This window comes from Salvia splendens, chromosome 12, assembly GCF_004379255.2.
Source record: "Salvia splendens isolate huo1 chromosome 12, SspV2, whole genome shotgun sequence".
Classification (NCBI taxonomy): domain Eukaryota; kingdom Viridiplantae; phylum Streptophyta; class Magnoliopsida; order Lamiales; family Lamiaceae; genus Salvia; species Salvia splendens.
The window spans coordinates 7,107,630-7,133,239 of NC_056043.1; the positions used below are offsets into that span (position 1 = coordinate 7,107,630).

General features: G+C 38.8%; 1 protein-coding gene across 1 annotated transcript; it reads left to right on the plus strand.

Annotated features, from left to right (window-relative positions):
- The first annotated feature begins 10,705 nt into the window (after positions 1-10,705).
- Positions 10,706-12,162, plus strand: LOC121759616 (protein RGF1 INDUCIBLE TRANSCRIPTION FACTOR 1-like). The gene is made up of 4 exons (XM_042155269.1): positions 10,706-10,953; positions 11,023-11,211; positions 11,316-11,531; positions 11,667-12,162. Exons 1-4 carry the CDS (start codon positions 10,891-10,893, stop codon positions 11,916-11,918), a joined length of 720 nt encoding a protein of 239 aa, XP_042011203.1. The 5' UTR covers positions 10,706-10,890; the 3' UTR covers positions 11,919-12,162.
- The last annotated feature ends 13,448 nt before the right edge of the window (positions 12,163-25,610 follow it).

Genomic DNA, 25,610 nt, shown 5'->3' on the forward strand with positions numbered 1-25,610 from the left:
CACGCGGCGCAACGTACGCTCGAACCCTGGGTGACCCGCTGATTCCGAGCAATGATATTCCGTCAAAATCGGCGTCCTTGCTGACGACCGTGAGCTCACAAATAAGCGCCGGTTGTAGTACACCAGGCCGTCTACTAAGGTCAAATGAGGTGGGGCCCGACCTTCCTTGATGTCGCCCATGATCTCTCGCATTTCTGGGGACGTCGCGGTTTCCCGCCGAAGTAACTCTAGCAGCTGCGGGATAGGGTGTGCCGCGGCTGCCAGGAGTTCGCCGTTGCGCGCTGCCCCTGGCTCGTCGTCGGCGTCCGGGGGCGCTACTGCGTGCGCGCCGTCGGAAGGTTCGTCTGTCTCGCGCCGTGACAGTGCGTCGGCTGCGCGGTTCGTGATTCCCTTTTTGTACTCGATAACGAACTTATATCCCATGAGCTTACGCACATATAGCTGTTGCTCCGGCGTCTGCACTATCTGCTGGAGCAGTTCTTTTAAACTCTTTTGATCACTCCTAATAATGAACTCTCTTCCCAGGAGATACTGACGCCATTTTTGTACCGCCTCGACAATCGCGTACAATTCTTTGTGATAAGTAGAAGCGACTCGGCGGCGAGGCCCAAGTTTCTTGCTAAAGAAGGCAATCGGGTGAGTTTCCTGTAGTAATACTGCGCCAATGCCCGTATCCGAGGCGTCCGTCTCGACGCAGAAGGTCTTCTCAAAATCAGGTAGACGAAGTACCGGGGCTGTCGTCATGGCTCCCTTCAGATCCACGAAACTAGAGTCCGCCTCCGGGGTCCATACAAAGGCGTCCTTCTTCAACATATCGGTCAATGGTGATGCAATCAGTGCGTATCCTGCCACGAAACGACGGTAATACCCGGTGAGCCCCAAGAACCCCCGGAGTTGCTTAACATTCTTCGGCTTCGGCCAAGCTGTCATCGCACTAATTTTATTGGGGTCGGCCATAAGAGAACCGTTACTGATCAAGTGTCCCAAATATTCCACGGTGGAACTGCAGAAAGAGCACTTGGGCAATTTGACGAAGAAACTATTTTGTTGTAAAACTTTCAATACGGCGGACAAATGCTCCCCATGATCTGCCAGTGTCGGGCTATAGACCAGTATGTCATCGAAGAAAACAATGACGAACCTTCTTAACATCGGCTGAAAAATTGCGTTCATTGCTGCCTGAAAGGTCGATGGGGCATTTGTTAACCCAAAAGGCATTACCAAGAACTCAAAATGGCCGTCATGTGTTCGAAAGGCCGTTTTGAATACATCTTCCTCTTGCATCCTGATCTGATGATATCCTGACCGCAAATCTAGTTTCGTAAACACCCTGGCCTTTCCCAATTCATCAAAAAGCTCATCCGCCGTGGGTATTGGAAAATGGTCCGGTACAGTGGCCGTGTTCAGCGCACGATAATCAATGCAGAAGCGAAAAGATCCATCTTTCTTACGAATCAGCAGCACTGGGGAAGAGAATGGACTGTTGCTTCTCTGAATAATCCCTTGATCTAACATATCCTTGACCTGGCGCTCTATCTCGTTCTTTTGAAAATAGGGGTAGCGATACGGCCTGACATTGATCGGTTTCGTGCCCGGCAGCAGATGTATGCGGTGATCATAAGGGCGCGATGGTGGCATCCCGGCCGGCATGCTAAAAACCGGCCTGTAAGATTCTAGAACCGCAGCTATGGGTGGCGCCAGATCCACCGGGAATTCCTCTCGGTTCTCGGGCAGGGTAGTGGTTGGTTCTGGATCCAAGAGCATGATCTCATATAACTCCAAACCTCCTGAAGGGGACATCAAAGCTGCCAGTGATGCGCCATCTATCTTGCGGGCGGGTGGCGTAACCCCCGTCAACTTAATACGGTTCTCCCCATGCACGAATTCCAATGTCTTGCCCGCCAAATCTGCGGTCACTTTCCCCAATGATTCCAGCCAGTCCATTCCTAGAATCACATCTGGCCCGTGAATAGGTAGAATATGGAGATCCACCATAAAAACTGTGCCCTGCACCTCCAATTTAGTCTGTCTGGAGACGTGTGTGCAAAGAAGGGCCGCCCCGTTACCCACAATCACCTTGAATGGTCGAATAGGCGATAGCGGCAAGTGCAATGATTCTGCAATCTTCGGGTGGAGAAAATCCCGGTCGCTCCCTGTGTCAATTAAGACACACACCTCACGATCGTGTATAACCCCCACGATTTTAATCGGCCGAGATCGACGACCCCCATCCATTGCGTGAACATGCGACACGTCTGTTGGTACCGTCTCCTCACCCGAAAATCCATCCGCCTCCTCATCCTCCTCTGCTTCGTCCTCGGCGTAGCATAGTAGTCTTTGTTTGCACACATGTCCGACGATCCACTTTTCGGGGCAATAGTAACACAAACCCAAACGGGCGCGCTCTGTCTTTTCGGCTTGGGATACCCGAATGGCGCCGGGTCGCAGCCTTTCCCCACCGCGGCTGACTGGGCCCGCTGTCTGGCCCCCCGTGGCTGGGCCCGCTCCTGACGTTGGGCCTGCCGAGGTAATAGGTTGGCCTCGGCCCTCACGGTTCTGCCAAGGCCGACGTTGTGTCGCTGAAAGGGCCGGTTGAGGCCCGCGCTCATACGGAACATCTGTCCACTCCAAAACCAAGGCCATTGCGGCTGATAGGGACCCTGGTCTGTGCAACCTTACGCGTTCCTGGACGTCCGGCTTGAGGCCCGCTACAAACAAAGTGAACAATTCTGATTCCGGGATCCCTTGGACCCGATTCAAGTATTTTTCGAACGTATTGTGATATTCCAATAGTGGTCCTGTTTGCGTGAGTTTTGCCAATAGACCAAAATAATTCTGAGAGCTCCTTCTATCGAAGCGATGGCGAACATCCTCCAGAAAGTCGTCCCACCTGACGAACTCATTATTTGCACAATAATTAAATACCCATTCTGCCGCTGGCTGGTCAAATAACATCACGGCATAATGTAATCGTTGAGCTTCGGGCATCATAAGGTGATTGAAGTAATATTGGACTCTAGAAATCCAGTTTGTCGCATCCGACCCGTCGAATCGCGGGGGATCCATCCTCACCCCTTGCTGCCTCTCGAAACCCTGGCCACCCCCCTGATATCTCTGTGGAGGGTCCCAACATGTTGGCGGCCGATTAAAAGAATGATCGAACCCCCCAGATGATTGCCTCGGAATGCGGTTGCCTTGTGTTGTCCATTCGGGCCCATTACGACCGATTGTATCGCGTCGTACCCTAGCGTCCTGCGGGCCCTCGTGAAAACCCCAAGTAGGGTTTCGTCCGCCAGCGGCCCAATCGCCCGATCTCATGCGACGCGTCTCGTCGTACCCCCAGTCACCTCCGACGCCAAAACCCGAAGGTTGGTCCGTCTCCCGTGACCCAGAATGGTCAAGATTGTCGGCATGACGGGCTGTATCCTTTCTCTTTGTCTCGAATTTACCCAATCTCTCTAATCTCTCCAATCTTTCCAATACAAGATCTAGGGTCGCGGGGCTGGTTTCCTACATTCTCGGCTCCTCCGGTTGGCGACTCTCGCCGTCGCCGTCGTCCCCATGTGGACCCCGAAACCCGCCATTCTCGCGGCGGTTTGCTCGCGGCTGTCTCCCCCCGAATCGCGTCGCCGGATAGGCATCGGGGCGGCCGGAGCTCCAAACGGCTTTGCCGTTGTTGTGATTATAGTTGTTGTTCTCAAAACGTGGCATGAGTACTGGATGAAAGCACCAGATGTTAAGGACTCGCTCCTCAACGATGATCAGCGGCTCGATGGCTCGGCGATCCAAGATTTTTCCGGCGTCCCGTGGAGAGGGATCGGCGGTGATGCTAGCGGCGGCTGTGCGCGGAGGCTCTCTGTCGGGCAGCGGCAAGCTAGAGTTTATAGGAAGAACTCGTTCTTTGTGGGCAAATAGATGTAATTTTTATTGATGAATGAATTAATGAACATAGCCCTATTTATAGACTAAGGACCCTAGGGTGGTTCGACTCCTAATCCTAACGCATCTCGGGAAAGAACCACAAAGAAAACCCGAAATAAATAATTAACCAAAAATAAACTAATTACCAAAAATAAAAGGATAAGATAAAAAAAAGGAAATTAATACTCCTAACTACTTCGGGACGTAATCCCCGAACAAATCGGGCGGACGCCGGTTCCTCTTCGCCTTGGTCGTCGCGATCGACGTGTGCATGTCTTTCTCCCCCGACGACGCGGCGCTCGGCGTTGGTTCCACCACTGTCGCCGTCGGTGTTTGCCTTCCCGCGGCCGGCTCTGACGTGGGGTTCGTATCATGTACCTTGTTACCATAGTGGTTATAGTTACCACCACCTTGATTGGGGCGATAGTTGTTGAAGTTCATGTTATTCCCTCCTTGGTGCACATAGTTGACATCTTCAACTCTCCATTGAATCTCTAGCCTTGATTGTCTCGTCTCCATGATCCCCAATTGTGTGGTCAAACGATCAAGCTTCTTTGACAATTTGTCTATCCTATCATCTTCTGTAGCAGAGGCCACCATGTATGACTTGTTTCTGTCATTATTCCGTCCTTCATCAGTGGAAGCTACTCGCTCAATCACTTGCATGGCATCATTCTCTCCTAATTGAAGGAGTGCTCCTCCTGCACTCCAGTTCAGTTCACGCATTGCATCTGGAATGCACCCCCTGTAAAAAGCTATGACTTGATGTCCCGGACTTAGACCATGCTTGGGACATCTCTTCAGCAGTGTCTTGAATCTGGCCCATGCTTCTCGGATTGTCTCATGATGCTTCATCTGGAACTGAATTATCTATGCTTGCCTCTTTAGAGCTTCACTGGGTGGGAAGTATTTCTCCAAAAATAAGTCCACCATGGCATCCCACGTTCTAACAGATCCTGGTCCCATGCTGTCATACCAGTCTCTAGCATCATCTCTCAAGGAAAATGGGAATAACCTTAGTCTGATCTGTTCATCTGTCACCCCATTAAGCTTCACTGTGTTGCTGATCTGAATAAACTTGGTGAGATGCTTGTTGGGATCTTCATTGGTCTTTCCCCCAAAAGCATTAGCCTCAACCATATTAAGCAATCCTGTCCTGAGCTCAAAATGGTTGGCATTGATCTGATCGTTGCCAACTGGTCGGTCATCTACCTCTCTGTAAGCGTACATGTTCTGTACTGGCACTATGACTTGTTTCTCATCTTGTTCTTTTAGATGTTTCACCACATCTGCAAGTTGTAGTTGGAGTTGTTGGACTACCGGATCTGGGTGTGGTGCATTGTTCTCTCCGTTGTCTGCCATTGTTATTGCAAAAGGAGTAGGTGACGATTCTCTCTTAACATGCGAAAGTGATCGCCCTTGGATCGGAGATGAAGCTCGGATCCTTTGGTTGAGCCTTCTCTGAGTGTTCCTCCTTTGATTGGATGCTTCGATCTCAGGATCAAATAACTCTAATGGTTTCCCCTTAGAGCGAGTGCGCATACAACCTGAAAAGAAAAACACAAAAGTGAGAATAACTCAAAAAGAAAAGAAAAAAAATATAGCAAGTTAAATCTAGATTAGTAATCTTAATTTTTATCACGATATTAGGCTTTAGTAACACAAAATTGTCCCCGGCAACGGCGCTAAAAATTTGACTCAACTTATTTTTAACACAAGTATACCCGCAAGTGTACGGGGCTAATGTAGCAAATAGTAAGTAGTATCGTATCCACAAAGACAATGAGTGTCAACCTAAGTACCACAACTACTATCTAGATGAATCGGAGGGTTTTGTTTTTCTAAATCTACTTAATAGAAGAGTAAAAACAATTAAAAACAACTAGAGAACTAAAAGTAAATAAAAGAGAACGAATGTAGATCAAGGATTGGGAAGGTAGAATTCTACGGGATCGATAACAACTATCCTATGCTCAACTATTCCAAACTATGCCAACAAATGGTCTCAAGGGTTATTAAGCTATCACTAAGGTAAAACTATATCTTCTCTCGAAGCATATAATTTGTAGATTGCTATCTAGAACCGAAGTCTCCTTCCTAGAACTAAGGCACCAACTCCTAATAGCTCCTAAGATACTTAGCTTCATTTAAAGGCTCAAATCTCTCGATTATATTGGCAAAGACGCCAATTTCTTCTCTTTCAAATTAAACTACTCACTTCTAAGTTCTTGTAGTAAAATCCACATCATTTATAAGATGATCAGTCAAATAAATGTATACGCACAGAAGAAATCAAAATAACCACATGAGCCAAGGCATAGAAAAAGGAAATCAATTAAACATAAGAATCATTGTATCTCCCCCATAGAACTCTACGGAGGATTTAGCTACTCATGTTCATCACAAAAGTCAAAGAAATATTCAAAAACATTGTTTTAACAAAGAAAAATCAAAGGTAGAAACTCCTAGAATTGGATTGGGTGGATTGGAGGTCTCGTCTCCAATCTTGCGATGAATACTCGTCCTCGGCTCGTTCTTCTCTTCTTCCTAGGCGGAAAACTGTGATTTTTGGGGTTGGAGGCGTAAAAGTTGTGTTGGGAGGCGTTTCCTAGGCATATATATACCTAGGGATTGACTTTGGGCGCTAAATAAGCTGTCCGACGAACCTGCCGGGTCGCCAGGTTCGGTGTGTGTCGAAGCTAGCGAGTGGCCAGCTGCCTACGGCGTTTTTTCTGTGCGATACTGGCGGGTCGCCAGGTTCGTTTGCACGCGAACCTGGCTGGTCGCCAGCTATGTCACTGCTCCGCGCAGTCTCTGTAAAACGGTCATAACTTCTTTCACCGAACTCCGATTGAGATTTTTAAGATATCCACGTGAAGATCTTTCAAAGACGAAGAGAATGGTGTACTTTATGGCCTAACCGAGCCTCAAAATCTCCTGAAAAACTGTCTCGAACCAAAGTTGTTGCACATCTACATATTTTGTACATTTTTCTACACATTATTCACAAAATGATCAAAATACCAACATAATAGAGAAGTAGCTATAACCATACCTCAAAGTACACCAGATATGATCAAAACCAAGTAAAAATACTCTCTAAAACCATGAAAAACCAAGTGAATCAATTAATTATTAATTTAATACTTCTTCCATTTTTTAAAAATAACAGCTATTTTCATTTGGGATGTTCCTTAAAAATAGAAAGTTTAATTCAATTTGATTACATGAGTATTCCTTGAAAACTGGTAGTCTGCATCGAGTGACTTAGCTAACACATATAGTATTTGACTAGGACTTATTTATCATGAATACAATTTTAAAGTACTATTAAATATTCTCAGCATAATCTTTTTTTAAGTTGCAAGAAACATTTGCTGCACTTATCTATAACTATTTTTGGTATAATAATTAATAATTCAGCTTACTGAATAATTATAATCTGTTGTATCATGAGTAATGGCGTTTAGGTTGAAGTCAATTACTTTCTCTATCATCAGTAGAAAAAATAACAATTATTTTTTTAATATAACCAATGGTGGTTGATCCATGCTGACGGGATCGTTCGACCACTCATTTAAATCCTTTTATATTGAGATTTAATCTTTCGAAAAAGAAAATAAAAGGCATTAAAAAAACAAAAAAATGGGAAATTGATCATAAGAGCATCCACAACCGTGCTCTTGCCAGCGGCACGGTTGTGGGCCCGGGCGGTACTATTCATGCCTGCTCTCTGGCAAGAGCACAACACCCACAACTGTGCTCTTCCGCAAGGACGAGCACAATTAATATAAAATTCAATTACACAAAAACATTTCCATAATATTAAAATTCATTTAAAACCCACAATAAATATTACAAATGACAAATAAAATTAAACATTGCATAATTAAAATCCTAAAAATTAAAAATTACATAATTAAAATCCTAAAAATTAAAAATTACATAATTAAAATCCTAAAAATTAAAAATGACACTACTCGTTGCCGAATTTCGCCCACATGTGGTTGATTAGGTCTTCTTGTAGTTGATTGTGGATTCGAGTATCGCGCATTGTGTGTCTTGTCTCGATCCTCTGGCCAACCGTCGTATGCGCGCCTGAAGTAATCTGCCGGAAACCGCGGCTGGTCGGCAAAGTAGTCGGCAACGAGCCTTTCGTGGGCTCCCTCCCGGTCACGATGGATGTACCGTCGATTTGATCTGGTTCGTTGAGGAGGAGGAGCAGGGGTATTCGCCGCGACATATGCTTCGTAAGCGGCACGATGTTGTTCGTAGTATTCTTGTTCTTCGCGTTCCGCTTCCGCCATAATATGGGTGAAATCCATTTGAGATTTTGAGTGGGGGATGAATGTGTTGATAGTTTGTATGAGAATTATGAATGAGAGATGAATGAGAGATGATTTGATGTGATAAATGGATGATGAATGTGTGTATTTATAGATGATTTTGGGGAAAAAAAAAATCAAAAAAAATCAAAAAAAATCAGAAAAAATGGGAAAAAAACGGCCATATTTTTGGGATTTGGAAAATATTTTTTTTTATTTTTTAGCATTATTTATAATTAAATACCGATTTTTAAAAAAAAAATAAAAAAAAGTTTAAACACAACGGCTATGCCGTTGACGAATGGGAGCGCGCCACGTGTGCGTCCGCTGGCACGGACGTGCTCGATACATCGAGCAGCGCCGTGCCAGCGGCGCGGCTGCAGCGGCGGCGGTCCTGCGCCTTGCCAACGGCGCGGACGGCGGTGGCGTCTTTCGCCACCGCTGCGGATGCTCTAAGAAGTTATATAGGTTATGTTAGATTATTCATGACAAAGATTTCAAATTCAAACTCTCCAAACATATTTTGAGTTAATTAATTAAAATTGTCGAGGATTTACTTAATACACATTTATTAGTAGTTCTTCCTTTATAGAATAAAACAATATTATTAACTATTCCAAAGTAAATCGCAAATGATAAATTATTCCCTCCGAATATTTATATTTTATAAATCAAATAGCGAATGATTGGCCTCAGCATTATATAAATGAATAAAGATCTTTTGAGGGGGCAAGAACTATGTATTACTACGTCCGTCCTCCAAATATTGTCCCACTTTGATCCGGCACGGGTTTTAAAAAATGTAATGGAAAGTGAATTGAAAAAGTTAGTGAATTGTGAGTCCTACTTTTATATATTAGTTTTATAATAAAATATGAGTAGGAATGTGTTAGTGGAATATGAGGTCCGCTACAAAAAATGATAAAAAGTGAAATGAGACAAACTTTGGGTGACGGACGGAAAAAACTCACAAGAAAATGGACTTAATTTCAATCGGTCACACTAACTATAAACCCTATTTAAGATAAACTCACAACCAAATATAATAAACAGCAACACAAAGTGTTTTCCCACTTGTATTCTATTCTAAAGATGTTTCTTGCACTCCATTGCATTCTTTGGCCTACCCCGCCAAATAACATCATTAATTAAGAAGAAAAATATATGAATAACTTAAGTGGGCTTCCTGAAAGATACTAATTAAGATAGTGCCTTTCAATTTTTAATTCACTATTCATCAATATATTAAAGCGAATGAATGTTGAATTTATATTGAATTCCACTTCAATAACCCATCTCGATACGCTTTATATAATACATACAAATAATAATTTCAATCATAATTTTTAATATATCGAAATTTAAATGCATGTGGAAAATTTATGTAAAAATATTATAATCCCAACATGAACAAAATGTGAGGGGATGCTCGTGGAAAATGAGTTACATATCTATTCAAACTAAACAAATGCCTTTTTTATATAGCTAGGCTGGCTTTATTTAAAAGAAAGATGTATAACGACCAGCTGAGGCCTGGGCTATCTATAAATATGAGGTGTAAGAATTGTGGAGAGTTGTTAGTCCTAACAAATGATGATTAGGCGATAAACTGAAGAACAACAATTTATAAATAATTATTTAGTAATTCGAAACTGAAATGTCTCAGAAATTAGAACTGAAATAACCAAAAAATTAAAAATCTTGAAAAGAACAGAGAAAGATACATTGCAAAGAAAGTTGAATTTAACTATCAGTCTATGACTCATGAGCTCAAACCTACAACAGAATTTCATAGATTATTTAAAAATTTAGGAAAGAAACACAGTCCGAAATTTCTTGAGCTACTGATTAATATCGATATTACTATTGGTATCTTAATTTTAGTTTAGTACTTTATCTTATGGTCTATTTATAAAAGTCCAGACTGATAAATGGAAAAAATTTAAGACTCGATCCCCAAACTAGAATAATAAAGCTGAACTGGAAATAATGATTATTGTCAACTGAACCTATTTAAAAGAGTATAGTTTCTATAATTAGCATTAAAATAAATGATATAGATTCTTCAGTACAACTAAGAAAGGAATCAACATAATGCCCCAACTTACTAATCAATTCACCAATTAATAATTAATTTATTGAGCAGTGAGCACTAAATTTTATAAAGATATCATATTATGCTCAGTAACATAATATTCCCTGTTTTCTTAAACAATGATATGGCATTTATCATAATATATTGGACATAATAAACATTTATGGTTTGAATCGATAAGATCAAGTCGAGAATATATATGAAGCCGTGAAAATGAAAGGCAGCAAAATAACAATCAATATAATATTGGTATTAGAAATTTAGAATATAATAAAAAAAAGTAAAGGTGTTGATGAGGCTCGGAGCTAGGTCCGGACGTTGTATATGTATGTAGACATTATAAGATCAAAGGATAAGAACAACCAAACCACCCACCCTTGCGCACACAGTCATACACACACCGCCTCCACTTTTTCTTTATTTCTTCCAATATACCAATAACTTTCCTATACAAAACGCACGCACACACACACCACCATTTTCCAACAGTAAGCAATTGAGCCGATAAACACACTCTTCTCTCCATATCTCTCTCAAGGGGAAAATATAATGGCGATTGAGAACCAAGAAACCCCTGTTTTTGAAGTCAAGCCTAAAAACAAGAGAATCATGGTAAACTAATGCTCAATTTTTTTTGTATCTCCATTTTGTTGAGGATAAGTTGTGTGTGTGATTGAACAGGGAGGTGATGAGGAAGAGAACCGATGGCCGCCATGGCTGAAACCTCTGTTAAAGGAGCAGTTCTTTGTCCAATGCAAATTCCATGCGGATTCTCACAAGAGCGAATGCAATATGTACTGTTTGGATTGTATGAATGGCGCCCTCTGCTCTCTCTGTTTGTCTCATCACCGCGATCACCGCGCTATTCAGGTAAATCCCCCTTTTGATTTCTTCATCCTCTGTTTTTAATGGCGTTGACTTTGCAATTGTTATCACATTGATGATGGATGGATGGATTGATCGATCGATCGCAGATAAGGAGGTCTTCGTACCACGATGTGATCAGAGTGAATGAAATCCAGAAGTATTTGGACATAAGCTGTGTTCAGACATACATAATCAACAGCGCTAAGGTTGTGTTCTTGAACGAGCGCCCTCAGCCCCGCCCCGGAAAAGGCGTCACCAACACCTGCCAAGTTTGCGATCGCAGCCTCCTCGACTCCTTCCGCTTCTGCTCTCTCGGCTGCAAGGTAACAATGTGTGTGCTGTGCCTAGTAGTAATATTCACGTTAAGTTTGATTGAGGCAAAAGGTCAAATGAGGGTTCGACTGATTGATTAATGGGCTATCTTGATTGATTATTGACTATTGATTTTTGATTTTCAGATTGTTGGGACATCGAAGAACTTCCTAAAGATTCGGAGGCGCTTGCCGGAGAAGAAGGGGGCGGCTTCCGAGTCGTCGGAGGACTCGTACAGCAGCAGCAGCAGCAGCAGTAGCCATAGCCGGAATACGAGCAGGTTTCCTAGCTTCACGCCGTCAACGCCGCCGCGGACGGCGCTGAATTTCCGGTCTTCAAAGCGGAGAAAGGGTATTCCTCATAGATCCCCAATGGGAGGTCTCATGATAGAAATATAGGCTCGAAAATATTAACTTTATAAGTTAAAACTTTGCTTAACCTTATGAATAAGAAGAAGAAAGAAAAGATAGGTGTGTTTGTGTTACTCAAGTATTAGTAGTTATCCTACTACATTGTAAATAGTAGCAACTATTGTATAGAAATGTGAAATATAGACCAGACTAGAAACAAAAAATAAGACAATGTGTAAAGTTCAGTATGGAACTTGAGTTCTATAAGAAATATATAACTCTACTTTGTATATTTTGGGGATTGAGTATTTCTTTTTACCTATATTTGGATTGATTGAATCCAAATTTCAATTAAGCGTCAATCGGTATGGAATTAACATCTTGTTGAACTCAAATTGCCTCAAAATGGGTATTTTCTTTTTAGTTTTTTTGGGCAAGTACGAAATGACAAGAGACATTTCATAGAAACTAGAGATATGTGTCTATAGGGTTATGATCCATTGCAAATTTTTCTTAAATTGCTAACTCGCTAACTCATCAACGTAATGTATTAAAAATGTCAACACAATAATACTGAAATGTCGACATAAACTTACGTTGATATTTTAATACATTGTGTTGACATTAATATTTAAATGCCAATTCTGTTTGTTAAAATGTCAACCCAAATATGTGTTGACATTTTAATGTGATCGTGTTGACATTTTTAATACATTACGTTGATGAGTTAGCAAGTTAGTAATTTAAGAAAACTTAACATTATAACGCATCATGTTTCTATATATCTAATTTATGGCGATATTGTCATGTTTGTAAATCATGTGTCTATATATCTAATTTATGGCGATATTGTCATGTTTGTAATTTCAATTAATTGCGTTGATATGTGTTCAAGAATAGTAGGGCACTATTTGATCTTGTTACACATGTTAATGGTCCATGATTTTGGGAAATTATGTGTACATTTTGGTTTGGAGTTATTGGAGGTTTTGGATGAATTTTTTATGTTAAAATAGAATAGGACCACTCTATACTAGCTAGAGAGAAACTTCCTTTTGACTTAGAAATGTGGATTGGTTTTGAAAGATTTTTTTTATTTTGTTGATTAATGAGGTTTTGTTGTGACCGGCACATAAACAATTACTCCCAACTTCCTTCGTTACAAACAACAATTAGAGAAAACAACTCTTGCCACTAAAATAATAACAAATGTAGAGTATTTGATAGGACGTTCTTATCCTATAGTAATTAAAAATTGAAATGCTAAATTTGGAGTGATGTTACTAGCTAAGGTAACTTTCAAAAGGGACCCATGGTTGGGAAAATATTAGTAACAAGCATTTTGATGATGGATATGTGTCGAGATGTGATTGGTGATAAGTGTGACAGGTGTCTTGATTCTCGGAATCCAGACTTAGGTTCACGCCGTACTTTGTTATAATTTGGTTTTCTCAAGTTGCATTTAAAGTATGGCCATATTCATTTATTGCCGTTGATTTATCTAAGAGCATCCACTACGCGTCCCGCGCGGGGCTCGCGTTCCATCCCGGAGGGATGGTTCCGCCGCGGGACGCGTTGCAATGTTCGTCCCGTCTCGTAGCCCGTCCCCAACCCGTCCCGTAGCCCGTAGCCACGAGACAAGGGACGCGCCGTCCCGTCACGCGCCCGGGCGACGTGCCGCGCCCCCGATGCATGCGTGACGCCCACTCACTGGCCCGCGAGTGGGCGTCGTCACGGATGATGCAATAATTTATTTTTTTTTAAAATTCGAATTTTAATAAATTTTTTTTAATTTTTCGAACGGTAATGTTACCGTTAATTTTTTATTTTCTTTATTTATTTTTTATTTATTTACTCTATAAATAATCTTATTTCATACTCATTTCACACACATCTATTCCTCTCAAATCCTCTCTATAACCACTCCAATTTCATCTTAAATCAACTCAAACAAATGGATCCTTTTGAGCAAATGCGTCAACTAATGGAACAATCATTTGAAGAAAATCGACGCCGAGAGGCGGAGGAAGCCGCGCCGCCTCCACGACGCTCCCGGATATACATCCATCGCAACCGGGAGGAAGCCGCCGCAATGTTAGTACGCGATTACTTCTGCGATAACCCGATTTGGGGAGAAACCTACTTCCGTCGCAGTTTTCGCATGAGTAAACCGCTATTTCTCCACATCGCGAATACTTTGGTGGCCCGGGAAGAGTTCTTCCGAGAAGGGTTCGACGCGGTCGGGCGTCCCAGCCACACGACGCTGCAGAAATGTACTGCAGCAATCTATCAGCTTGCGACTGGACAAACGGCCGACATGTTCGACGAATACCTTCACATCGGAGACACCACTGGGCGCATGTGCTTGCTCAAATTCTGCAAAGGCATCCGGGCAGCCTTTACCGACGAATTTCTCCGGAGGGCAAGCACGACCGATTGTCAGTTCCTCCTCGACCTGCACGAACAAGTGCACGGATTCCCCGGGATGCTTGGCAGTGTCGATTACATGCACTGGCAATGGAAGAATTGCCCGGTGGCTTGGAGGGGGTCCTACACGAGCGGCCACAAAGGCACCCACCCAACCGTTGTACTTGAGGCCGTTGCCGACTACCGGCTTTGGATCTGGCACGCGTACTTCGGGGTCCCTGGCTCGAACAATGACATAAACGTGCTCCACCAGTCCGACCTCTTTACCGAAGTTTTGGATGGTAAAGCGCCGGCCATCAACTTAGTCGCCAACAACCGCCTGTATAAAATGGGGTACTATCTCGCCGACGGCATTTACCCGAAGTGGCCGAACTTCGTGAAGACGTGCAACAGGCCTGCGAACCCAAAGCAGACTCTTTTTGCGCAGAAGCAGGAGGCTGTTCGCAAGGATGTGGAGAGGGAGTTCGGGGTTCTCCGAGCGCGCTTCAACATCATCAAAGCCCCGGCTCGTTCGTGGTTCATGGAGAGCATGGTCGACATCATGTATACGTGCATAATCTTGCACAACATGATTGTCCAAGACGAAGGACCCGAGGCGGGAAATTGGTTCGACCCCGAATCCCCCGGAAGCTCAACCGCAAGTAGTCCGCCGCGAAGTGGAGCGCATCCGTCAATACAAGAACGGTTGTCTATTCGGGCAAGGACACGCGACTCTAGCGCCCACGCCCAACTCCAAGAGGATCTAATTTAGCACATTTGGGAAAACTTTGGCGGAGAAAATTAAATTATGTCATTTTTTTTTTAGGATTTTAATTATGTCAATTTTCTATTTTTTTGAATTTTAATGTTGTTTTAATTTTAATAAAGTGTGTTTGTTTTAATTGAATTGGGTTGAAAAAAAAATGAAATTTAATGAATAGTAATTTAAGGGACGAAATAAGGGATGATTAAGGGACGGAGTGTTGCAGGTTCCATCCCTTAACTAAGGGATGGAGGAATAAAGTACAATGGGGCCCTCAAATAATAGTTTAAGGGACGGTGGAGGGACATTGTAGTGGATGCTCTAATAATGCATTATTTTGGAAATGGAAGGCTTTACTTTTCTTTAGCAACTTAATTTTTCATATGATTGTATTATCATTATCGTACTTTGGTTGAATGAAGGACTGGAATATGTATATCTATATCTACTCCTAAAGATGTCTAAATTTTTTTTTAGTGATACATGATTTTAGGAAAGAGTTGTTAGGTAAAGTAAATAGAGAAAAAAAACACTTCATAGTAAAATATTTTAATGAAGAGAGATGAGAGAAAGAGATTTATTTTTAAATATAGAAAGTAAATCTTGATTGAGACAAACTAAAAAGGAAATATGGGCATCTTGAGTGAGACGGAGGTAGTAAAATGTTTGTTGTAATGTAGAAATACTTACTCCATTATCAGCGGCGGACGCAGAAAAAAATATCGAAAGGGCTGAGATTTATAAATTTTATTCCAAAGTTATATTTTTGGGTGTTTTACATTACTAGTAAGGGCTTTTATACAATAATTTACATTAAACTTATATAAATTTTAAAAATTAATTTTATTGAGGGCTTTAGCCCCACCCTACTTCTACATAGGTCCGTCCTTGTCCATTATTATGTGAGCATCTACAATGGGCGGACCATAGCCCTCTCTATACCAATTTATAGTTCTCCACATCAGTATTTTATAGTCCTATCTCTTCACTTGCAGTAGGCGAACTATAAACTGCCCTATAACATGCATGCCCTATCTTTTAACAAACATTTTGGATTTATTTTTATTTTTTTTGGTTTTTGAATATAATAAAATAACGAAATATACATAAATTTAATACCACAATATGAAAATCTTCGTTTTATTACAAAGCCGAAAAAGTACAATGCGAAATACTAAAAAAACAATAATTTCAACGCTTATGTGACCAATTTTTTCGATGGGAAGTGAATTAGGAAAATAGATTGGAAGGAGTGAATAATGAAAATAAAATGTGGTGTATTTATAGAGTGGAAAATAGGATAAAAATAAAAAAATAGAAAATCTTAGTCCGGGCTATAGTCCGGGTGCCCGCAATGGGCGGACTGTAGCCTGGATTATAGTCCGGACTATATCATGATCAACGGACTATGGGCGAGGCTTAGGGCAGCCATCCGCAGTGGCGTACGATGCATCGTCAAGAGCATCGTCCGCCCCATTACGGATGCTCTGATACAATAATATGATTCTTGTAATACAAATAATATACACATTCCTTAAAAATACACCATATTTGTCATTTTGGGATGTCCCTATAGCACAATTCTATTTAAGGAAAAAAAAAATTCTCTAATGAGTTAGACCTCATTCTCCAATAACAATACTTCAATCACTTTTTTTAACTGTCTTTCTCTTATTTTACTAAATATGCATTAAAACTCGTGTCGTTTTAAATGTTGTCTATATTTTTGGGACAGGGGAAGTAATAATCTATCCGGTAATTAATTCTTTAATTTTTTTTAATTCAACTTATGGTAGGTTTCAGTTTTCTTTTATTTTCAGTCACCATGATATTAATACGTCTTGTTGCGAAGCAAAATGTGCTTATTATGAGGACTTTTCACATTTGTATTGTACATTTAAATACTCCCATTGTCTGCTCCGAAAAGTCTTGTTTTTTCTATTTTAGTTGGTCTGCCAATAAAAGTATTATTTTATTTTTATAATAAATGGCAAGTATACTCAATTTTTTAGTAACTCATTTCACTTATATTTCATACTCTAACTTACAAAAATAAGACTCATGTTCCATATTTTTCAACTATATTTTGTCACTCCATATCTGAAATAAATAAGACTTCTAATTATGGACAAACAGAATATTTTTTGACTTTTCATGGTATATTTAAATATTCTTATTTGATTTTTTATAATTTTTATGGTACATTTAAATATTCTTATTTAATTATATTCCCTCCGCCCCACTGTAGTAGAGGCGTTACGTTTTGAGTATTCGTTTTAGAAAAATGATAATTAATACTCAAATTGTAAAAAGGGTAAAGTAAGAGAGATAATAATGTAGAGAAGCATCTTATCTACATTATTATCTTTCTTACTTCTCTCTTCACTTTAACTATTTATTACTCTTATCATTTTTCTAAAATGAGTGCTCAAAACGAAATGTCACTACTTCAGTGGGACGGATGGAGTATATGTTTTAAAAAATGAATGAAAAATTTGATTTTATTTATATTACAAATTTTTATTTATATCAAGTAATTTTCGATTATTTAAATATGAATTTAGTTAAGATAGATATATTACCTTCACACCTGCCTAATATATTTACGTGCATAATTTAAAATAGGCATAAATACAATTAAACTTAAAGATATGATAAAAAATAAACAGGAACATGAAGCAAATAATAATCAATCCAAAAGAACGATCACAATGTTACTCACTACAACAGTATTTTTGCATCACGACACCGATATACGATATTAAGTAATTAATTTCAATCCAAAAGTAGAATCACAGTATCACTGATACGTTTATTATTCCACATATCTTTCATTATTATTTAATTACATTATTTAGTTAGATATTTAAGGATTGCATATCTTTTCATATCTTTTGTCTTACCCATTAAGTTAGTATCCCTATTATAAATATGGCTATTATTATTCTCATTAATCAATCAATGAAATAATCGTTTATCGTCTTTCTTGTTTTCTTTATCGTTTTTCTGCAAACCATAGCTGTTGACGAGATTTCGCCTCCCGGGACTTCTAATCCATCTTCCGGCATCGCGTTAAGGAGATTATCCTTAACAAATTGGTGCTTTCATCCTCAAACTCATGGCCAAAGTCAATCTTCGTTCATGGTCGGAGATATCGCAAGCATCCGAAGGCTTGCAATTGAATTCAACAGCAGCAACGTTGGAGCATATTCTCGCTAGGTTTGCCCGACTCGAGACCCGATTGGTTGAGCATGAGCGCAGGGTAGCAGCAACGCTCCCTCTGTTGCAGCCCGAACCTGATCCACCCGACCGACCCCGGCTGTACGCTGCCTCACAGCCACAATTCCAGTCCACTTGCCACCGGCCCCTATACACCAACCATGGCTACGGCACGCCAACCTGTTTACTTGCAAAAATTATACAGCCTCTAATAATGTCACTAAATTTTCTCACGTGCTTTTATTTTGTAACACGCATATAATTAGTTACCCCTTACAAGATGTCACGGTTTTATTTGACTACATTTTTAATGTTAACGATTCTTCAAAATTCATGTCACTATTGAGTATTGAAAATTTGAAACATAAATTTGTTATAATATCAACTGTCACATGATAAATGTTATGCTATCATTTACAATTTGTTATATACATAACTCAAATTTACCAGTTACCACCATATAATATGCAATGCAGTCAACATCATTAGACATGTTACCAAATCTACAGACATTTCCAAAACAATACAGTATATTTTACATCAACACATCCATTTATCTGGTTGTTTGCTATACTTACTTATGTACATATACTTGTAATTAACAATTTTTTTTATAATTAGTAACATTATGAGCTAACATGCCAAAATTGCTTTGCAAAAAATAAGTGAAATTATGTAGTATTCACTTTGTGGGTAGTGAAAGCCAAGTAAGAGGCACTGGAAAAGGAGAAGAATGTGATATATATGTGAATCAGTCTCCACTCAAATAATTATTTAATATGGTAGTCAATAAATAAAATATTAATGTTTTAGATGATGACGAATATATACGCCCTACTACACTTAGAACTATGAAACTTCCTTTAAATAAAATACGATAAGTAGTGGAATAATCTCTATAGTTAGAACAAATTGCTTAAGCCATGATGTCACTTAGATAATGGCCTTTAAATTTACCATGGAGGTCGTCGATCGACAATAATAAAATAATAATCAGTTGACTAATTTATTAGTTGAACCACTGCATCTACTTTGTATAGCAAATTAACAATCACCAAGTGTCCCTATGTTTTGGATGTTTTTGACATTCTTGACTTTAAGAAATTACTACTACACTTTCTATGATCACACAAACGTTAAAACACGTGTAAAATAAATTTCAACAAAAAGAAAAAGAAAATGCCAAAGCCAACGTGACTTTTGAATATGAGAATTTTCAAATTTATAAATTTAATCATCAATATTATCTCTCTTTCCATTGCTAGTAACTTTGTTCAAGATGAAGACACATTTGATTCAGCTAGATATCCCATTTTCCATGGGCCAAAGGCCTGCAAGACTTATAAATACTAATATAAAATCATTGGGCCTGAATATAGTTTCAATAGGCCAATATGTTGAATTCAATCTATATATAGATTTTAAAAATTCTTTTGAATTCACATTATTTCTATACAGGATTACCACACAATAAAGCTTTTACTAGTATAGTGGATTAGTGGTCATTATTTCTATATAGCATTTTTTATTATCTATATTGAACTGTCAGTTCTTTTAACGTCACATTGTATTTATCGACGGTCACGATATATATTTATAGTTTCTAAAACTAGGAATTGAGAAGAGGAACCAGAACAAGAAGTTGGGGGGAGGGGGCGAGTTGACCACTATAGTAGTAAAAGCTTTATCAACGATGTCACAAAACCATGCTTGAAATGAAAACACTAGAAAAAATATGTCATCTTTTGATATTTAGTTTGTTATCGTAAAATATCTTTGATGTTGTTCGGATCGTCGACTGCAACAATAGTTTGATATTGTCCGCTTTGAGTCAAGCCCGAATTTATTTTTGGATCACTCCAAAAATGTCTCAAACTAATTGGGATTGTACATGAATTATATACACCTTTCATTTTCCCTCAAACACCCGATGTGTGATTGGTTTGTACTCAATAGATGCATCCAATCTTGTTAACGAGTGTAATTTAATAAACAGCCGCGAACAAATATATTGTAACTGAATATAATGAAACAAGGAAGAGATACAATGAGGGCAATGACTGCCAATATTTGGGAGATCGGCAGCCAAAAAGAGCTCGAGGGGTTGTCCGAGTGAGCGGCCAGTGGCAACACTAGGATGAGGACACCGTAGAGGATGAGCGGCCACTGCAAGATCTTGATGCAGGAGTTGTCTTCCTCCGTGGACAGCCATATTCCCGTCCCGATCACTGGGATCGAGAGCAGCATTTTGAAGATGCAGATAACTTTGTTGATGAACTTCATCCTTCTTTTTAATTTGTAGGGTTTCAGAGAGTGAAATGGAGAAGGGAATTGTAAATTGTTTCTATTAAGTGTATGAGATGGTAAAAGGATTTGACTAGATATGATCAGTATTGCTTAATCACATATACAAGAAAGAATTTTTTGAGCATAATCACATTGGATTCGTTATTAACAATTTGACATAGGTATGATCAGTATTGCTTAATCACATTTACAAGAAAGAATTTTTTGGAGCATAATCACATTGGATTCGTTATTAACAATTTGACATAGGGTGTGTTTGGAAACATGTAATTGGAGCAATGGAATTGGAATTAGAGCATCCAATTCCATTGTTTGGTATCACAAAAATGTATAGAATTGGAATTGAATTATAATTTCAAAATTTTCAATTCCACGATTTAAATTCCATATCAAAAGTAGAAAATTGGAATTCCAAATAGTTATAAAATTAGATAGCTTCACTACTCACTGCAAACATTTCACATACACTACACACATTTCACACACTACACACATTTCACACACACACATTGCACACACTTCACACGCTACACAAATTTCACACATTTCCCGCACCACACACATTTCACACACTACACAAATTTCACACATTACACACATTTCACGCACTACACAAATTTCACACATTTCTCGCATTACACACATTTCACACGCTACACAAATTTCACACACTACACACATTTCCCGCACTACACAAATTTCACACACTACACACATTTCAAACACTACACAAATTTCACACACTACACACATTTCACACACTACAAACATTTCACACACTACACAAATTTCACACATTTCCTGCATTACACACATTTCACACACTACACACATTTCACACGTTTCACACACTACACACACACACATTTCACACACTACACACACTACATGCACTTCACACACTACACAAATTTCACACATTTCACACACTACATAAATTTCACACATTTCACACATTACTCACATTTTACACACTACAAACATTTCACACACTACACACACTACACACATTTCGCACACTACTTAAATTTCACACATTTCTCGCACTACACACATTTCTCGCACTAAACAAATTTCACACATTTCCCGCATTACACACATTTCACACGTTTCACACACTACACACACTACACAAATTTCACACACTACATAAATTTCACACATTTCCCGCACTATACACATTTCACACACTACACACATTTCTCACACTACAAACATTTCACACTACACAAATTTCACACACTACACACATTTAACACACTACACATATTTCACATACTACACACATTTCACACATTTCCCGCATTACACACATTTCACACTACACAAATTTCACACAATACACATATTTCACATACTACACACATTTCACACACTACACACATTTAGTGTATAAAATGTGTGTAAAGTGTGAAAGTATAAAATCTAAAAATCTAAAACTTAAAAAAAATCTAAAAATCGGATGCTTGAAATGTATAAAATGTGTGTAAAGTGTGAAAGTGTGTGAAATGTGTGTTTTGTCTGTGAAGTGTGTGAAATGTGTGTAGTGTGTGAAATATGTGTAGTGCGGGAAATGTGTGAAATTTGTGTAGTGTGTGAAATTTGTGCAGTGTGTGCAGTGTGTGTGCAGTGTGTGTGTATTATGTGTGTATAGTATGTGTATTTTGTGAGAAGTGTGTGTGAGTGTGTACTTTGTGTATAGTGTGTGTACAGTGTGTGCGCACAAATTATTCAAATTCAATTTCACATCAATTACTTCATTTTATCAAACATAGGATTTGGAATTGAATTAGAATTCAATTTCTTCCAATTCAATTCCATATAATTCCAATTCCAATTCCAATTCCAATTCCAATTCCAATTCCAATTCCAATTCTATTGACGTGTACCAAACGGAGCCATATTTTCCAACCTTGTTTGGAGTTGCACAGCTGTACCTCTACTCATTCATCCATGCATTTTATCAAGAAAGTATAATAAGACATATTTTCCATTTTAACTTCAGTGAATGCATTTCATTCAAATTTTTGTACTACTTAGCATGTATATTTGTATTTATTATGATAATTAAGAAGTCGATTTTTTAATGTACTTAATTTAGAGCCTGAAGCATAAAATTCGGAGGATTATTGTTTTTCTAAATATTTTTTACTTGATTTTGTTACAAAAATCAAAATATGGGGAACTGATGTGGTTGGGATGTCAATGTAGCCCGTAACCCGTGGGTTGGCCCAAATAGCCCGTCAAATTTATAGGGTTAGGGCTAGAAATTTCTAACCCGATAAAATTAAAACCTGATTAGCCCCACCCGATTAATCCGCAACCAGTTAGGGCCAGACCCGAAAATCCGATGGGCTGGCCAGAAAACCCGATAAAATTTCTATTATTCTATTTTTTACTCCTAATTCGACACTTCATTGATTAATTTTATAATATAGATAACTAAAAAAATAGCTTTCAATTTTATATTAAATATACAAATTATATATTAAATTTTTATTAATATAATAATTGATAAATAAATTAAAAACTTCAAATTCACTTAAAAAATATTTAAATTTCTAAAACATGCATTAAAATTTCACGAAATATCTCAAATATTAGTATTTGATCATGTTTATGATTGAGTTTGACCATATATCTCAAATTTATCATAATTAAACATTTCACATTTTATGAATATAACTAATTTTCATCATTATTTATTGGATTGATCGCATGTTAATCTTATTGGTAGCAACCCGATTAACCCGCTGGGCTAGCCCGAAACCTGAGCTTTTAGGGTTATGGTTGAACTTTTACAACCCGAAAGAATTCGCAATCCTATTAGCCTACACCCGATTGACCCGGAACCCGAGTAGGGCCGGCCCGATTCACATCCCTAGATATGGGCTATGGAAAATGAAGAAGAAAGAGGCTTAACGCTGTTAGACTGAAGGGGTTGGCAGCGGAAGCGTGCAGGAATTTACCGATCACATAAATTTAATCTATTTAGCAGATTATTTAGACAAATTCTATTCGCGTAATTATCACATGTATCTTGCTCATCACTTGAATTAAAACATGCTTTATCATATAAAATCCCTAAAACATGCTTACTACGGAATTAGCCAATTTACCTTGTTGATTCAATCAAGAATCGATGATGGCTTACGTCTTCTCCACGTGAAGATCTTCAGTACTCGACCTCGGACCTTCTGACTGGTGTCCCGGACTATACGCTGATATTTGTGTGGGCAAATCTCACCAACGTACTAGGACTTGAATAACGAAGACAGAACTCAGCTCACGGAGGAGACAAAATTTCCAACTCTCTCTTTCTCTGAGGGGGACGGAAATTCTCAACCATAACAATTGTGTTTTCTGTCTCCTTTATTCTCCTTTTTATATTAAGTCACATATTGGCCCCAGTTAGGAATCTAAGGAAGAATTTGGAACATGCCTCACCCAATTAGCTTTTTACTAATTAAATTGAATCCACAATCTAATATAAGCTTATATTAGAATATTACAAGCAGCCACTACAGAAGTAATATTGCACTGCCTTCCAAATCCGAAATTACAAGTGTTCCAGGTTTCCTTTAATTGCATTTAATTTATTTCCCGCGCTTAAGATAGAAATATCCATTAATTAATTATTTTCTGCTATGGACTTAATTAATTAACATGTTTTAATCTCCAAGAGTGGACTTAGCAAGAAACTATTATTTATTATTCATAGAGTAATTAAACTCCAACTAGCTAGGTTCCGAATAATAAAACCTTGTTTCGAGCTCCTCTTGTGGATGTTATCAAACGAGACTCTCCTTGCGCACGATTCAACGCAATAGCAATCCTAGCACCGCTAGATAATGATCGCCACTACCCAATATACCTGGATCATTGGGTGACGAAAAACCCGCACCTTTGGTAAGTCAAAGTAGTAGCTACTCAATATCGCATGCTCAATGCTAACGTACATTGATTAAGAAATTAATTATCAAGACCTCGTCTTTCAGTAGATAGCATAAAGACTCGTCTTGCTGTTAGATCCATTCAGTGCTTTACCACACCAACGTCATCTTATTTCAATAAGGCTTAGAAATAATCGGACTGACATTGCAACCTTTCGCGATAGGTAGTCTAGGCCTATCTAGGTTGTGAAATTCTTATTTTTCTTTATTTAGAACTGACCGTGTTACCTTAAATTGGACGACGCCCACAACCGGTCTACTAAAACAAAGACTTGGACTTTGTTACGTTTGCTTATACATTTAAATATGCAATAAACAGCCATTAAATGTAAAGCATAACAACATTATGACAAAAAATAATCTGTTGCATTTATTGGAAAATAACAATTAGAGTTTTACAGTATCCAATCACTCGAAAGGTGATTTCTAGTATACAAAACCCTAACATAGACATTATCTTAATCTTTTGCTTTTTTTAGGACGCTTCTATTTGTGTCCCCTAGTTTTAGTTAGGACACTAATAATAAAGATACTTTGTGAAGCGTTGGTGATATAATTAGACACACAAATTAGCATACTAATATGATTAAAAAATGTCATTATCCAAATTTTTTTGTTTGAGAGTATATATATAATCTCGAGTATTTGATTATTGGCTCAAGCCTCAAGGGTTACTACGATATGTATGTCAACAAGTTAATACTCAAATATGGCATGCATGTTGGTTCAAAGTTGTGGACTCAAGAATATGTTGGAAGTCTCTAATATACTACTCCCTCCGTTCCATAATAGTGAAAACATTTATTTTCGGCACTCGACTTAAGAAAAATTGTATTAAGTGAGTAAAGTAAAAAGAAGAAAAAAGTAGAAAATGAAAAAGGTAGAAAGATGAAGAGAGAATAAAGTAAAAGAGAGTAAAGTTTGTGAGAAGAAATATGTTGAATTTTACTAAAAAGAGAAATAACTTCACTAATATTGAACATACCAAAATGGCAAAATGACTCCACTGCTGGAGTGAGTACTACACTACTAGTACCGGAGTAATTTTTTTGACTTCTAGCTGAGTTGAGTTTCAACTTCAAATTACATGAC

Bases quoted from the DNA above. Each gene is read 5' to 3' on its own strand.
- LOC121759616 (XM_042155269.1), top strand. From the start codon at position 10,891: ATGGCGATTGAGAACCAAGAAACCCCTGTTTTTGAAGTCAAGCCTAAA. The intron at 11,212-11,315 runs GTAAATCCCCCT...GATCGATCGCAG, and splicing joins GCGATCACCGCGCTATTCAG to ATAAGGAGGTCTTCGTACCA. The intron at 11,532-11,666 runs GTAACAATGTGT...TTTGATTTTCAG, and splicing joins TCTGCTCTCTCGGCTGCAAG to ATTGTTGGGACATCGAAGAA.